This window comes from Grammomys surdaster, unplaced genomic scaffold, assembly GCF_004785775.1.
Source record: "Grammomys surdaster isolate TR1022 unplaced genomic scaffold, NIH_TR_1.0 126176, whole genome shotgun sequence".
Classification (NCBI taxonomy): domain Eukaryota; kingdom Metazoa; phylum Chordata; class Mammalia; order Rodentia; family Muridae; genus Grammomys; species Grammomys surdaster.
The window spans coordinates 7,190,837-7,208,333 of NW_021620983.1; the positions used below are offsets into that span (position 1 = coordinate 7,190,837).

General features: G+C 36.2%; 1 protein-coding gene across 1 annotated transcript in view; it reads left to right on the plus strand.

The window, feature by feature from the left end:
• Nucleotides 1-659: 659 nt before the first annotated feature.
• The window catches only part of LOC114612608 (solute carrier organic anion transporter family member 1A6-like), a 41,251-nt gene continuing 24,413 nt past the window's right edge, over nt 660-17,497 (plus strand). The window contains exons 1-5 of the mRNA XM_028757587.1: nt 660-742; nt 4,588-4,729; nt 7,009-7,141; nt 14,286-14,392; nt 14,799-14,945. Coding sequence (XP_028613420.1) covers nt 683-742; nt 4,588-4,729; nt 7,009-7,141; nt 14,286-14,392; nt 14,799-14,945 — 589 coding nt within the window. The 5' untranslated portion in view covers nt 660-682. The remainder of the gene's footprint in view (nt 743-4,587; nt 4,730-7,008; nt 7,142-14,285; nt 14,393-14,798; nt 14,946-17,497) is intronic.

Consider the following 17,497-nt stretch of genomic DNA (forward strand, 5'->3'; position numbering starts at 1 on the left):
TCACTATGGTTCTCAGCTTGGTTCCACCTGACTAAATTGCATTCTTTCCTTTCTCTTTGCAGGTCGGCCAGTTCCAGTAATGGTGACTGGTCTTTCCACATTCCTAAAGAAAGCCTAAAGAATATTTTATATCTAAAAAGGATTCTATATACCCAGTATCCATAACTTTTCCCTCTACAAGAGAACCCTGAATAAGACAGCCTAGCCCTGAGATAATTTTCATTTTGCCCTATTTTATTTTTCATAATCACTTACTATAGTTTAGTAAATAATTTACCTGTGCTTTAATAGTTTAACAACCGTTCTCATACTGAGTTGTTTCCTTTAGCCCTGATCCCAGGGTTTGGGCCTAGTTTTGTTGTAACTTGTTATTCCACATCCTGTTCTACTCCTGGGAGGCAAGCACTTGCGTTTTTTTAGGGTGGGGCAGGAGGGGAATGAAGAGAAGTTGGTCTGGGGAAGAAGGAAGGGTTGGGGCAGGGACTTTGGAAGAGTGGAGAGAACAGACACTGTGTTTGGGATTTAACGCATGAGAGAAAAATAAAAAATGAGAAAATTCAACATCACAAATAAAAAATGACTTACTACAGTTCAGCAAATAATTTAACCACTTCTTTTCTCATGAAAAGACAGTAGTGGGACTTTGAAAGCCCAGACATCCTTAAACAATCAGAAGAATAAAATGGGAGAACCTGAGAAAAAGATTGGAACTCCTGGGGTCAGATGCTTTGCCAAGATCAAGGTAGGATTTATTTAGACATATGCATATACATATGCATATGTATATGATGTATATGTATAATGTATATGTAGTATATGTAGTATATGTGTATGTGTATGTATATGTATACACACACACACACACACACAGGAGTCTTTTAAACAAACATTGAAAACTGTTGTAATATTGTTTAGCTTACATGAAGTTTTGCAACACAAATGCCATTCTATCCTATACATTGTTAATGTCTTGACTTAAAAACATTGGTTTTATAATTAGGAATATCTAACCAGGATTATTTATCCAGGATAAGAAGTAAGAAGGAAAGGTTTTTCTTCTTTTTAATTTCTATTTTAAAATTAACATTACATTTCAATTGCAGCCCCCTTCCTTTTTAAGAAAATGGGGTTTAAAATATTTTAAGTGTGTATTATGTTGTGGCTGAGTTTAGCCTGAGGTCAGAGGTCAATCCAGTGCTCAGCCTTCAGGAATTCTTGAGAGAAGGTCAGAGGCCACAGCTAGGAAACAGTTCACTAAAAGCAGCACTTCGTTGATTAATGTGCAAAGATAACTTTATGATCCAGTCAGACAAATACTTTCTTCAATAGTCATTATTTGGTAAGAAGACACTGTTAGCTGGTTTGGTGGTTTTCAGTATTCTAGAGATAACAAATTGTTTTCATAGCTCCAAAGCTTTACATCACAAAATGTACACTTATATTGACCCAGGAAATTTGAGCACTGGTCTAGTTTCTGAGAAATCACCTAAATATTTCTCTCTAAGCTGCTGTCTCCTAAGTCCTTATTCACACATACTAAAAGTTTATTAACATAAAAGAGAGGTATCAGACTCAGTGGCATCAGTAAGTATTTTTACCTGCAATGATGTATGAATTATTGGAATCCAAAGCCCCTCAGGTTATCTCTCAGTTCTCACATGCTTCTGAGGAGCCCAGGTCCCTTGGCTCCTAACCTTCACCAGATGCTTATTCAACTATCAGGTGGGTGCTAAGGACTGAATCCTGGTCCTGTGCAAATACAGCCAGTGCTCTTAACCACTGAGCTGCATCTCCAGCTTCATATATTGGGATAATGATGAGTATTTTGATTATTAGTTACTAGGATTATTAGAATTTGTTAAGAAAAGTCATCAGGTATCTATAACCCTACTTCTCATAGTTTGTTTCTGGTAAATGTCTTAATTAAGGTTTCAATTACTGCAGTGTGACATCATGGCCACTGTAACTTTTGTAAAGAAAAGCCAATAATATGGGGCTGGTTTAAAGATTTAGAGGTTTGGTTCATTGCCATCATGGGAGGAATTATGGTGATGCAAAGGCAGATATGGTACAGGAGGAGCCATTAGATGTACATCCAGGTCATGAGGGAGCTGGAAGTGAATGACTATGGGACTGAATGGACCTTCTGAATCCCCAGAGCCCAGTCCAGTTAGGCACTGCCTCTTACAAGGCTAACCTCTTAATAGTACTACTCCCTGGTGGCTAAGCCTTCGCACCTATGTATTTAGGGGACCATTGCTATTCGAAACACCACAGTCACTTTAGAGTTAATAAGAGTAGATACCAGTGTTACTGTTATGGGAAAATTGTTAAATCCATGACTTTACAAGGTAAAATTTAGAAGTAATTGTTTAAAGTTAATCAGATGTTTCTTCTTCTCTGAATTTAGAACTACCTTGAACGTTAAGGTGATCAAATGATCTACACTGGAAGACTGAGTAAAAGTCCTGCTTTCTAAATTGAAAATATTATCATTAGCAAAAGTTTCCATGACAGGAGAAATGATAGCCTTCATGGACTTCAAACATGCATGCACTGGTGACCTCCCAGGCACCAATGGTTAGTTTTAACCCAGTGACTACCAAGGTGGCTGGTTACACTCCATGGGTAAAAGAAAACTAAACCAAATCTCATGAGATTCTAAGAAAAGTACTGCTATGAACAAAGGTGCTCATGGTGAATAGAGGAGGAAAAGAAGGGAAGAAGATAATAATCAGAACATACCATGTATGTATGAAATCAGTACACAATATATTTAATCAACAAAAATTATTAAAGAAAAAAGGAAAATTTTTCAAGAGAGCTGGGAAAATGCCTCAATCAGTAAAGTACTTGCTTAGAAAATAGGAGATTAAGCTTCAAAGCCTACATAAAAACTAGACAGGCTGACATATAAGTATAATTTCAGCATGAAGAGATGGAGTCTTGCTGATACATATGACTCACTGATTAGTCAGCCTTGCCTCCTGGATGAATTCCGGGCAGCTGAGAGTCTCTGTTTTTTTTTTTTCCTTTTTTAATATGCACAATTTTGGGGGTATTACACCTGAAATTGTCTTCTGTTCTCCCCATGTATATATACATATATGAACTCATTCCGCACAAACATATGCACACATAAAGAAAAAGAAAAGATGAAAGAACTTAAGAGAAAAAAAAAAGAAAACTACCTTAGGAAGCATGAAAAGACTACCCCAAAAGGGTTTGTTTTAGTCTCTAGAGTGATGAGGTGAAAAGGTTGGTAGGACTATCTTCATAAATACAACAGATGTTATATAGCGGGAGATCTGAATGTGCATGACCATTGGGTTCCTTTACTTCCACACAGAACCAAATACTTTACAGAAAGAACTAACTAGGCTCATTAACTATTTATCTTTATTCTCCAAAACACAAGGAAAACAAATGATCTTCCCTAGTCTGGTTATTTTTGTGATATTGTAGGCCTTGGTTTTAAATAAAGGATCTGAATGATGAAACTCAGCTGAAAATTATAAAGTGCCAGCCACATGCTCTGGAAGAGGTACAGTGGGAAGAGTGAGCATCTCTGCAAACAGCATTAGGATTTAGAAGAGAAATGTCTAGAGATGGAGTTATACTATATTACTGATATAGAGTACTTTAGAGGAATACTAAAGTTGGTACTCTCAAGTCTAAATTAGTTTTTGTCTTTTTACATATGTTTCTGCTTTGGTTCATCTATCTATCTATCTTGATACTTGTGACAGTAAAGTTATAAGCATTAAATAAAAAATCTCGCACAATAGCTTTTGAATGTAATTTCAGATGAGACAGTACAGAAGTTTCAGAAACTTAGGTGATAAAATTTGTCATCAGCCAGCTGCTGGAAGATCAGTTAATAGAAACAGAAATCTGATTCACTGCATCACTCAAACTGAGTTAATTAGTCACAGGCAGGTATTTGGGAGTGTTCTCAGTGTTCTGCCCTGGTGTTTAATTACATGATCACCATTTGGACTGCTTAGATAAAATGTTACAGAGAATATTGTACAATTAAAAAAAAAACCCACAGGTCACTTTGCTGTAACTGCATTCCATTTTGTGCCTGGGAATACAGAAGGCAGAAAAAGACAGTAAAGTCTTGAAATGGCCAAAGACATCCAGGGACCTGTTATTCCTGCAGAGAAAGCACATAGATTGGCTGCAGAAACAATGCCTCTGTGTAATTCTGTTCTCTTCATTCCTTGCCTTAACAGGGACAATACTTGTCCTGCAGACAATAGTACAAGACCCATCAATAGCTGTGTTTTACATGGAACAACTCCATTTCTTTCTGTATAAGTAAGGTACCCTATACAAGAGCAAAGCTTAACTATCTACAAAGTTTACCAAATGCTAACCAGCTATTCTAACTCTGTGTCCAGAGTGCAGACATGGTGACACAGAGAGAGGAGATTACACTTTGAAGGTGCTTGGATATTAAGTGCTGTTTAAGTTGGATATAATAGTCCACCACATCTGAAGGCTGTTTTGTCAGCAGGTGGCAGATATATAATTGGAATACAAAGTTCTCTTTTCTTTTTTCTTAATCTTTTTCCTTTCTAGGTATTTGTGTTGGCATTAACATGTGTATATATATCAAAAACACTATCAGGAGTTTACATGAAGTTTATGCTCACACATCTAGAGAGACAATTCAATATTTCCACGTTTATAGTTGGACTTATCAATGGAAGCTTTGAGTTAGGTGAGTTCTTTCACTTACTTATTTTTATATATTGATATTTTCTCTTTATTTCCTGCATTAGACTATATAACATGACTGAGTTACATGCTTCCTGGTGTTGCTTGAATAGCCTGGTTTGGTGTGAAGAAGCTACTTATTTAAGTATCCTCATGATGGCAGTTAACTATTGCCACAGAGGGTGACATGATTCTGTTTCTCTGGAGGGGGCAATAGGTGAAGAACATTAATATCTAGTTCTATCATTTGCTAACTCAAGGAAAAGTTAGTGCCTTTTCTTTGGCATTTTAGAAGGTCACTTTGGGACTTTGGAGAAACTGATGTTCCAAAGGAAAGAGCAAATGTTTCTCTTCCCCCCACCACATTTCTGATGGTGACAGCTCTTCACTCATAGTTCCTCGGAATGATGAAGAAACTTTGCTGTGTTTGAGCTGTGTCAGACACAATTCCTAAGAAGTGTCAATGAACTTCAACTCCTGCTTTTGGCTGATGAGCTGGGATCTGAGAGTACAGAGGGTGAAGGAGGGAGATTCCCTCTATAAACCAAGAGACCTAGAAGTTTAATCATAGTTTTTATATCTTTCAAGGTGAAATTGTCTTTAATGTATTTGATAAAAATGCCAAGGAAAATCGTGCTAGGGAAGAAAGATTCCTGAAAGAGTAAAGACTTTCCAGAAGAAGAAAAGGTGAGGTTAATGTGAAAGGGACATTTGGATAGAAGATGAAGCATCAAATCATTTTTTGTAGGGATGGAGTCAGCCCCGTTTTATGGGAAGGTGTATGTTGCTAGACTATGAGCCTGGAGAGATGTGCAGGGATGAGAAATGAGTAGACTGTGGGCTTACTCCTGAGCATATCTTTTACCTTTCAGGTGGCCAGTGTAATTTTGGAAGTGGATGTTGGTCTTTCTTTAAGGAGGACTCGCCTTAAAAACCCAATGACAGTTAATTACCTGCAATTAAAGTATTTAGGTGAACAGGAAACCATTTACATTGAATTAAAATGATCAGATCCCTTAAACAATCTGTCAGGCGGGATCATTTGTGCTTTTTAACAACAAGGTAAATATTTAGGTCTAGTTTTCAAGTAATTATTGGCTCCATGACATTTTGTAGTGTTTACAATAACAACAATGTCACAGTCATATTTATACTTGGTCACAGAATCATGACTGCTCATGTTACTATTGCTTCCTATTTCACCGTTAACAGAAATGCTAATGTCCAGTTAATGATTGTTGAAAATAATTTTTATCCAAGTTTATGGAAAGCTTTATTTCCTGCTGAACTCTACCTCCTGTGAACTTCATGGATTTTAGACTAAGTGTGAAAGATTTCTGTCTAAAGTAGGATACATTAGCTATTTATAACAACACTGGCTGTTACATGTGATTTAAGGCAAAGTCTTTAGAAAGACTTGTGAAAGAAAGCAACTCACATTGGCCAGTGAAAGCAGTGTTTGGTGGGCATTTCCTAGGCAGTTTTGCAAGCACTCTTTTCTTAGCACAGATAAAATGTTACGTCTCTCCTCATGCCTTCCCATATATTATTTGAGGAACACAGAAAGGCAATGAATGTAGGAGGTGAACTTAGCATAATATGTGTTCTTTTTTTTTCAAACAATAGGTATTTCAGACAAGATTTTGTGTATTCAGGGGGTACAGCCATATACTAGAAAGATGCAAAAAGAGTTCAAATGGCAGGCGTCTTAGAATATTACATTCTGCATTATGGCCTCAGTGACAGAGATAGGTTGTAATAAGGAGATAGAAAGGACATATACCATTCAAAATACGGCTAAGTCTCTTCTACTTAGATAGCTGTCTAAAGAGAGACAGCATTGGGAGAAGTACAAAGTCTTCATATATCTTTCAATATTTAAGATCACTTAGAGTTATGTTAAGTCATAAAAGAAGAGTGTTGGATTTCTCTGATTTTTCCTTTATGTATAATATGAACTAGGTAAACATTTTCATCATAATAACATTATGTAGTTTGTAGATAATTTACATATTTGGGTCTTTTCAACTCCATTTTTTTGTGATCCAAGGGGAGGATAATCCTGAATATAGATTTAGGATTTTCCACCCTAGAAGAAAACCTTCCTTTGGATCATAATTGCTTTATACTTTAAAACAATAGCCAAAACATCCTAAGCCCCAGTCCCTGTATTCTTGAGGTGGTTGTTAAACAGTGAGCCCCAGTGTCTAAATGCTAGAGAACCTGTTGACTAAGAGCTGCTGATACTTCACTGAAACAAGCATTCTTATTTCCCTCTTTCAGGAAACCTTTTGTTGATTATATTCGTGAGTTATTTTGGAACAAAACTGCACAGACCTATCATGATTGGTGTTGGATGTGTGGTTATGGGCCTTGGGTGTTTCTTAATGTCATTACCTCATTTCCTCATGGGCAGGTGAGTATTCTAGTCCTTGATGACATTTTAGATTCAATTTTAACTAGTAAATGAAGCTCAGAATTTTTTGTCTGGGAGAAGTAATGCTCCTTTCAGTCACAGAAGGAAACTCCACAACTCATTCCTTCTATCTTTGACTATAAATCAAGAACCATGTGGCAGAAGCTGCCAGGTTTTGTTGCTGGCTGGGGCTGGAAGATGACTCCCTCCTTCACTTCATCAACTTTCTGCTTTCCCTCTTTTCCCTCACTACCTAAACTTGGCTCTTTCTCTTGGATTATTTTCCCTTGAGTTAATTTAAAATGTTTTTTTCCAAATTATTTTTTAATTAATTATTTGATTTAATTGCATTCCAAAGGTTGCCCCCTTTCTGGTCCTCCCTCCACAAGTCCTTCACACTTCTTCCATCCCCTTTGCTTTTTAGAGGGTGCTCCCCCACTCACCTGCTTCTACCTCACAAACTAGCACTCCTCTTCCCTGTGGTATCAAGTTTCTACAGGATTAAGCCTATCCTTTCACACTGAGGCCAGACAAGGCAATCTTCTGCTACATACATAGCAGGGTCCATAGACCAGCCCATATATGCTCTTTGGTTGGTGGCTTAGACTTTGGGGGCTCAAAGGGATCTGGGTTAGTTGATACTGCTGTTCTTTCTATGGGATTGCAACTCCATTCAACTGCTTCAGTCTTTCCTCTAACTTTTCCATAGGGGTCCTTGACCTTAGTTCAATGGTTGGCTGTATGTATCTGCACCTATCTCAGTCAGCTTCTGGTAGAGGCTCTCAGAGGACTGCTATGCAACCACAACATGGCATCAGTATATGGGTTTGGTGCTTCTGCATGGGATAGAGCTCATGTTAGGGCAGTCTCTGGATGGCCTTTGCTTCAGTTTCTGCTCCATTTTTGTCCTGCAATTCCTTTAGATGGGAACAATTCTGGGTCAAAAAATTTGAAGATGGGGAGTGGATCTGTGTCTCAAATCAGGGCAATGTGTATCCACTGGAGGTTGCCTTTTAAGGTTCCATTTCCCTATTCTTGGGCATTTCTGCTAAGGCCATCCCCATTGGGTCTTGGGAGCCTCTTACATTCCTGGTTTCTAAGACTATCTAGAAGTTGTCCCTGCCTTCACCCCACACCTCTGCATATTTCTATTCATTTTTCTGGCCCTCTGAGCTTCTCTCCTGTCTTTCCCTTATACTTGATCCTGCCCCCCCCTTTCCCTTCTTTCTCATCTCTCCCACCCAGGTACCTGTCACCCTCTGCCTCTTGTGATTATTTTGTTTTCCCTTCTAAGTGGGAAGCATAAAAAATATAACTTTTTATACTCTGTGGGTTATGGTCAGCGAATTGTATCATGGTTATTCTGTAGTTTTCGGCTAATATTCTTTTATCAGTAAGAACATACCATTCATGTCCTTTTGCATCTGGGATATCTCACTCAGGATGATACTTTCTAGTTCTATCCATTTGCCTTCAAAATTCATGACATCCGCATTTTTAAAGGGTGAATAGTATTTCATTGTGTAAGTGAGCCATCTTTTCTTTATTCATTCTTCAGTTCAGGATCATCTGGGTTCTTTATAGTTTCTGGCTATTATGAATAAGGCTGATATGAACATACTGGAGCATGTGTTCTTGTGGTATGGTGGAACATCTTTTGGGTATAAGTCCAGGAGCAGTATAGCTGGTTCTTCACGTAGAAATACATCCAATTTTCTGAGGAATCTACAGATTTATTTCCAGAGTGGTTCAATCAGTTTGCAATCCCACCAGCAATGAAGGAGTGTTCCTCTTTCTCCACATCCCCACAAGCACATCCTGTCAGTTGTGTTTTTGATCTTAGACCTTCTGACAGGTATAAAGTGGAACCTCAAGGTCATTTTGATTTTCATTTCCCTGATGACTAGGGATGATCATTTCTCTAAGTGCTTCTCAGGCATTTGAGATTCCTCTGCTAAGCATTCTGTTTAGCTCGGAACCCTATTTTAAAATTTGGTTATTTGGTTTTCTAGAATCTAACTTCTTGAGTTCATTATATATTTTCTGATATTATCCCTCTATCTAACGTAAGGTTAGTGAAGATCTTTTGCCAATCTGTACGTTGCCATTTTGTCCTATTGACGGTGTCCTTTACCTTTCAGTAGGTTTTCAGTTTCTTGAGGTTCCATTTGTCAGTTGTTGATCTTAGAGCCTGAACCATTGGTGTTCTGTCTAGGAAGTATATACCTGTGCCAATGAATTTGATGCTATTTCCCCACTTTCTCTTCTATTAGGTTCAGTATATCTGGTCTTATGTGGAGGTACTTGATTCACTTGGACTTGAGCTTTGTTCAAGGTGATAAATATGGATCAATTTTCATTCTTCTACATGTAGACCACCAGTTAGGCCATCACCATTTTTTTCAAGACGCTATCTTTTTTAAACTGTATGGTTTTGGCTTTTTGGTCAAAGATCAAGTGTCCATAGGTGTGTGGGTTTATTTCTGCATCTTCAGTGCTACTGATGGGCCTGTCTGTCTTTCTGCCAATATTACTATTTTGTTTTGGTCACTATTGCTCTGTAGTACAGCTTGAGGAGGGACTGTGATTCCCCTAGAAGTTCTTTTATTGTTGAGAATTATTTTTGCCATCCTAGGTTTTTTGCTATTACATATTAAGTTAAGAATTGCTCTTTCCATGTCTATGAAGAATTGAGTTGGAATTTTGATGGGGATTGCATTGAATCTGTAGATAACTTTTGGTAAAATGGCCATTTTCACTACGTTAATTCTACTGATCTATGAGCATGGGAGATAATTCCATCTCCTGTGTTCTTTGATTTCTTTATTTAGGAACTACAAGTTCTTGCTATACAGATCTTTCTGTTGCTTGGTTAGAATTACACTAATTTATTTTATATTATTTGTGGTTATTGTGAAGGGTGTTGTTTCCCTAATTTATTTCTTAGCCCATTTATCGTTTGTGTAAAAGAGGGCTACTGGTTTATTTGAGTTCATTTTCTATCTGGTCACTTTACTGAAGTTATCAACTCTAGGAGTTCTCTGGTAGAAATTTTAGGGTCACTTATGTATATTATCATATCATCTGTAAATAGAGGTACTTTAAGATCTTCCTTTTCAATTTGTATTCCCTTGGTCTCCTTTTGTTTTTCAATTGCTCTAGCTAGAACTTCAAATGCTATATTGAATAAATAGGGAGAAAATGGGCAACCTTGTCTTATTCCTGATTTTAGTGGAATTTTTTCTAGTTTTTCTCCATTTAATTTGATGTTAGCTGTTGGTTTGCTGTATATTGCTTTTCCTCTGTTTAGGTATGTGCCATGAATTTCTGATCTTTCTATGAATTTTAACATTTTGTTAAAGGCTTTTTAACCATCTAATGAGATGATCATGTAATTTTTTCCCTTATGTTTGTTAAACAGTTGATTACATTGAAAGATTTTCTTATATTTACCCATCCCTGCATCCCTAGGATGAAGCCTTCATGATTGTAGGAATGATTTTTTTGATGTCTTCTTGGATTGGTTTGTCAGAATTTTATTGAGTATTTTTGGATCAATATTCATAAATGAAGTTGGTCTGAAGTTCTCTTTCTTTGTTGGGTCCTTGTGGGGTTTAGCTATCAGAGAAACTATGGGTTTATAGAATGAATCAGGTAGTGTTCTCCTGTTTCTATTTTGTTGAAAATATTGAGGAGTATTGGTATTAGCTCTTTTTGAAGGTCTCGTAGAGTTCTGCACTAAAACCATCTGGCTCTGGACTTTTTTTTGGTTGGGAAGTTTTTAATGAGTACTTCTATTACCTTAGGGGTTATGAGAGTGTTTAGAAAGTTTATCTGATCATGATTTAAATTTGGTACATGGTATCTGTCTACAAAATCATCCATTTCATCTAGATTTTCCAGTTTTGTAGAATATAGGCTTTTATATAACATATAATGAATTTTTAAAAATTTCTTCAGTTTCTGTAGTTATCTTTCCCTTTTCATATCTGATTTTGTTAAGGATATCCACACTACCCACCGAAGACCCAAAGAAATCTGCAGATGGCTGATGTGGATATTTTTTATGGAAAATATCCACTTATAAGTAAATACATTTCATGAATGTCCTTTTGAGTTTCGGTTACCTCACTCAGAATGGTATTTTGTAGTTCCATCTATTTGCCTGCAAAATTCAGGATGTCCTCCTTCTTAATAGCTGAGTAGTATTTTATTGTGTAAATGAACCACATTTTTTGTATCCAGTCTTCAGTTCAGGAAGATCTGGGTTGTTTTCAGTTTCTGGTTATTAAAAATAAAGCTGCTATGAACATACTGGAGCATGGGTCCTTGTGGTATGGTGGAGAATCTTTTGGGTATATGACCAGGAGCAGTATAGCTGGTTCCTCTGGTAGAACTATTTCTCATTTTCTGAGAAACCTCCAGGTTGATTTCCAGAGTTGTGGTACAAGTTTACTATCCCACCAGAAATGGAGAAGTGTTCCCGTTTCTTCACATCCTCACCAGCATGTGCTATTGCTTGAGTTTTTTGATCTTAGCTGTTCTTATAGGTTTAAGATGAAATCTCAGATTCATTTTGATTTGCATTACCCTGATGAATTTTATAGTAGGATAAGTTAACAGATGATTGATCAGGGACTGGGTGATATTGAGCTCTCTCCAAAGTATGTTCAACTTACAATTCTTAGAAAGGATTCTCTGCTCTTCTTAAGGAGGCAAAAGATCTACAAGCAGCCAGAAAGAATGTGGATATAGTCTTTTATTATGGAGAATTAAAAGAAAATCTAATAATCCTCCTTTTTGGCCTCTGTGTCTCAGTGTACCTTTTGGGATCTTCTTACACCTGTGTTTCCACTTGAGAGATGGATGACAAGTCTGAGGATATAATTGTTCTGTATATGCACTTAAACCCTCACTTTAGATTCTGTTTTGTGTATTCACATGGGCCCTGCATTGGGATTCTCTTGCATCTTTCAAGGGAGGCCTGGAACATCTCTTGTTGTGCCCAGCAACATGATGGTTAGATTTCCCTTAATTCCAGATTCAGTGGCCTTTCAAATATCTACTACCCAATCTCAAAATTTTATTGAGCTCAATTTGACTACACTTTTAATCTGTTAGTTACATTTAAATACTTTTAAAAGTTGTTTTTTTTATGTATGTTTATGTATGTTGTGGTGATGCTGTGTGCACTTTCATGTGAGGTTAGTTAACAACTCTCAGAAGTCAATCCTCTCTATCTTTTCTGTGAGTCCTGGGGTGGAATCTGTGTTGTCAGGCTTGCATATGAGCAACTTTACCGATAGAGTTATGTGGTATCTCACAAGACCTATTTGTTTATTTGTTTGTTTATTTGTTTGTTTTGAACAGAGCCTCAGGTAGCTCAGGGTGAAATGAAACTCACTGTGTAGTTAAGGATATTCATGAACTTCTGATCTTCTTCCTACGTATCCTGAGTTCTGGGATTACAGGTATTTCCCACTGTGTCCAGTCTGGTTTTATTGAGTGTTCAGAGTGCTCAGAAACAAACCTGGGATTGTTGCTTGCCAGGCATCAATCACTATTTGAGCGACATCTCCATATTTCAATTTCTTTATTTTCCAGGAAAGGAACTTTCCCCTTTTGTGTTTTGAAACATTCTTAGTGCCATTTTATTGTCTTTTGGGGGGAATAAATGGAGCTAGAATGAGCAATTGAATTTTAAATGGATAAAGAACTAAATGAAGGGTATTTTATGTTCTCAGGTATATTTGAAGGCTACTGTAAGTTTGGGTACATTTTTCTCATGTTTGCATTCTGTCATTTTCTTTCAAGGACAGCAATCCCTGGGAATTTGTTCAAGTTAAATGACCATAGTTTATTGTTCTCATGAGACTGTGATGCCTGATGATAGATTCTGTTACTTCTCCTTATGATATGTGGATTTTTTTTTGTTGTAGTTAATGATCACATGGAAGAATAGGTATTTGAATTCTCAGAAAGGAAGAATTGGCCCACAGCTCAGAGAACTCAAATGAAGTGTCTTGTTTTGTGTTCTTTGTGTCTCTCTAAGAGTTTACCTTCTTAATTTTACTTTATTGAGTCTTTTTTTTTGTTTTTTTTTGGTTTTTTTTTTATTTTTTCTTTTGTTCTTTATCTCACACCAGTTAATTCTAGTAAATAGTTAGAAGTCACAGGGAGTTGACATTTGAGAATGTGAGTGCTATGTCTTCTAAATGTAAAGACTTGTGAGATATGTGTAAAGAAAGTGAGTGGGTTTTGTTTTGTTGTTTTGTTTTTTTGTTTGTTTGTTGGGTTGGTTTTTTTACTCCCAGCCATTCAGGGTTTTGTTTTGTTTTATTTTGTTTTTAAGACAGGTTCTAATGAGGTCCAAGCTGACCTCAAACTTGCTGTGTAGCTGAGAGTAGCCTTGAGACTCTCATTCTTCTATAACTATTTCTCCAGTGCTTTGGTGACATTCACTGAACACCATACCCAGTTCATACACTTCTGGAACTTAACCCCAGACCTACATGTTCAGATTAATGCTACAGTTTTCTTTCTATCTATCTATCATCTATATCTATCTATCTATCTATCTATCTATCTATCTATCTATCTATCTATCATCTATCTATCTATATCATCTATCATCTATCTATCTTCTATCTATCTATCTATCTATCTATCTATCTATCTATCTATCTATCTTCTATCTGTCTGTCTGTCTATCTATCATCTATCTATCATCTACTTATCTATCATCTATTATCATCATTATCTATTTCTCTATCTCTATTTTTTATTTATGTGGTACATAGTGTGTGCGTGTGTGTGTGTATCTGTGTGTGTATGTGTGTGTTTGCCTGTGTTTGTACATGTGGAGATCAGACAACTAGTTTATGATGTCATTCCTCTATTTCATCTTTCTGCTTCATGTGGGTTTCAGGCATTGAACGTAGGTCATCAGACTTGTGCAGCAAGTGCTTTACATGCTTCATACTCTCACTGCCCACACCATAGGATTCATGATGATTAACTGCTTGCTCTGGAAATGTCTTTACTGGCTCTGGACACCCTGTTTTGAGGGAATCAGGAGTCAGTAATCTCCAGATGCTCTCCTTGTACTCAATCCTCACAGTGAATGTTTCCTGTGTCCACACAGATATGAATATGAAACAATGATTTCACCTACAAGCAACTTGTCCTCAAAAAGCTTCTTGTGTATAGAAAACAGATCCCAGACCTTAAAGCCAACGCAAGACCCAACAGGTTGACTCATGCTTCTCATTGGTTTCTGCTCAGAGACTTGACCATAGGATGCTCTTTTATGAAAGGTTTTAATACCACAGTGGGCTTGGTAGACATGTTAGATGAATGAACACAATTTATTTCCCTCTTAAGGGAAGAGAGATGTCTAATAACCAAGAATATATTCGTCCTCCTGAGTTTGAATATACTTATTAAGAATCCTTTGTTACTCAACCAACATTATATATTTAGTTCAATAAGAAAAATTACTTAGAGGGATAGATTTAGCAATATAATGTATTTGATTGGTCTAGTTTTGTTTTCTCATGCTCTAATGAAACATTGATCTAATTTTTGCTTACAAACATAGTTGTCAGTTATACTTGACTGTCAAAGATTCATGTGGTTTTCTCTTATTTTAATGCAGAGTGTGTGAAAGAAATGAAATCATTAATGTGGGTATATGTACTGGTAGGAAACATTCTACGTGGAATTGGTGAAACCCCCATCATACCTTTGGGTATTTCCTATATAGAAGACTTTGCCAAGTCAGAAAACTCTCCATTTTACATTGGTAAGTATGAGAATCGTCATTAAGAGGGTAGAAATCAATTATTGATTTGGATGATTTATGGTTTTCTAAGGATAAACAAGGTGCTACAATAGTTTACGTTGTTAGTTTGCTCAATGGGGGAATGTAATGGTAGGCCTAGATAAGCCCCTTCATTAAGCTGCCTCTCACTATTGGAGAGCCCTCTTATCTCCTGACTCTACAGTTCTCTGATGCCACCACACTATCTCAAAATTATTAAGAAATTTCCAAATATTTCTTGAAAAATGTTCCTTAAATTCAGTTGTTTTTTCTTACTTTTGTTGCTTTTAGGCTCTCTTTCTTTCATCTGTAAGTTACAATGGCTGTATTATTGGATACTCTGTGTCTGTAGTATTTTAAAATTAAGTCAGTAGTATTTTAAAATATAGTTTTACCTTTTTATTACCCCCCCCTTGTGTGTGCGCACAGATGCATGTTAATGTGGTGGTCAGAAGACAGAAATCAGGTCTTGTCCTGGGGATTGAGCTGGGGTCCTTGTGTCAGGTTTGGTGGACAAGTGTCTTTACCTGCTGAGCCATCAGGCAGGCCCTATAGTGTTTTCTGTTGTTGTGTTCTCATAAACATTCTTCAGAGTAAGCCTTACCAAGTACAAGTTTTAATCAGGTATTTTCTACCATGTTTACCATATCAACTGGTTTCTTACTTACTAGCCACTTTCTTTTACTACTGTGGACTCTGTACCCTGCTTTTCTATGAAGTTAAGGGTACAAAGGTTTACAAAGGTTTTACAAAGGTTTGTTTATCATTTTAACATATATCTCAGTTCATTTTTTTATTGTATTCTTTGATATTATCTTTTTATTTAAAAAATTATGCATTTACCAGGAAAGAGCCAAATACTGTCCATATTCTTTTTTTTTAAATTTATTTATTCATTATGTATACAGCAGTCTACATGTATGCCCAAAGACCAGGAGAGGGCACTAGATCTCATTATAGATGGCTATGAGCCACCATGTGATTGCTGGGAATTGAACTCAGGACCTCTGGAAGAGCAGTCAATCCTCTTAACCTCTGAGCCATCTCTCCAGCCCTGTCTATATTCTTATGCTGTCCTCTAAATGATCTGAATTTATTATGGATAATTGCTTAAGTCTGTGAGTAAATTTATCTTCAGTAGATTAAAAATCTACTGTATTAAAACTGTATATAGCAGTGTTACTCAACCTGTGAGTCACAATACCTTTGGAAGTCATGTGACCCTTTCACAGGGTTCAAATAAGACAACTGTAAAACATACTTATCTATATTCAAAATTTTAAGAGTAGTAAAATTACAGTTATGTGCTAGCAACAAACATAATTTTATTATTGGGAGTAATCACAACATGAGGAACTGTACTAAAGGGCCACAGCATTAGAAAGTTCGAGAACCACTGGAATATAGGATCTTTTTTCAATAATGTAGGCATGTAACTTTAAAAAATGAACAGCATAAGAGAAGACAGGATTAGGTTTAAGATTAATCAAGATAAATTAAAATTTAAAAATTTCTGTTGTCATTTTCTTGGAGACTTAATAGTTTGACAATATTCTTTTGTATTTTAATCTAATCATCTCTTTAGATACCTTCACAGATATCACAAAAGAAAATGCAAGCACTTTTCTAGAATAAGCTGTTAGAATATGGATCTTTATCCATTATCGAACATCTTTATCTATAAAGTTTATTAAAACTCTAAAGACAAATTGTACACATAAATATATAAAATATATGATAGCTATATTAAGATGAAAAATACCTTTATGTATATTATATTTAGTATAAAAATAGCATAGTTTTCCAAATGACTAGCTATATAATTACACATCTTATTACAGTTATACCATATAATCCAAAAGGTGAAGCACTTATTGAATAAACTAATCATAACTTAACAGAGGTGCTTAATAAACAGACATGGGGATAAGAACTCCAAGAAATAGACTGAATAATCCTTTATTAACTTCAAATTTTTTGTATGTCAATGAGGAAGGAAAAATAGTTTCTGGAAGACACTAGATAAAAAAAAGACTGAATTTGATCAGTCTGTATACTTTAAATATGTTTTAACATTGGAATGGAAATCATGGAATGTTCTGGATTGAGTAAGAGGTTTTTATCTATGAAAGACTATGGGTTCCATCAAAATTTACAAAGATCCACCCTGAGTACATGAAAGGCATGACTTAAGGAAGGAAGAGACACATAAAGACAGAAATACAGGTGACACAGAAAGGTTGTCCTCTCTGTACAGGATAGCTCAACAAACCAGCTAAAGGAAAGACCATTCAGAAAACTGTCAGATTGAAAAACCTGGATGCTAAAACACACATTTGCAGGACAGATGATCACTCCTTCAATAAGTGATGCTGAAAGGATTATAGCACCAGTGGATTTTCATAAAGATGTTTGAACTGTTAAATTTATGAATTTATGAGTTGATTCTGTTGTGGTAGTTAAAGTGTGTACAGTTTTTTTTTAGTTTAAACAAAAAGGGGCAAGATATAGAAGAATTTTAATATAGCAACATG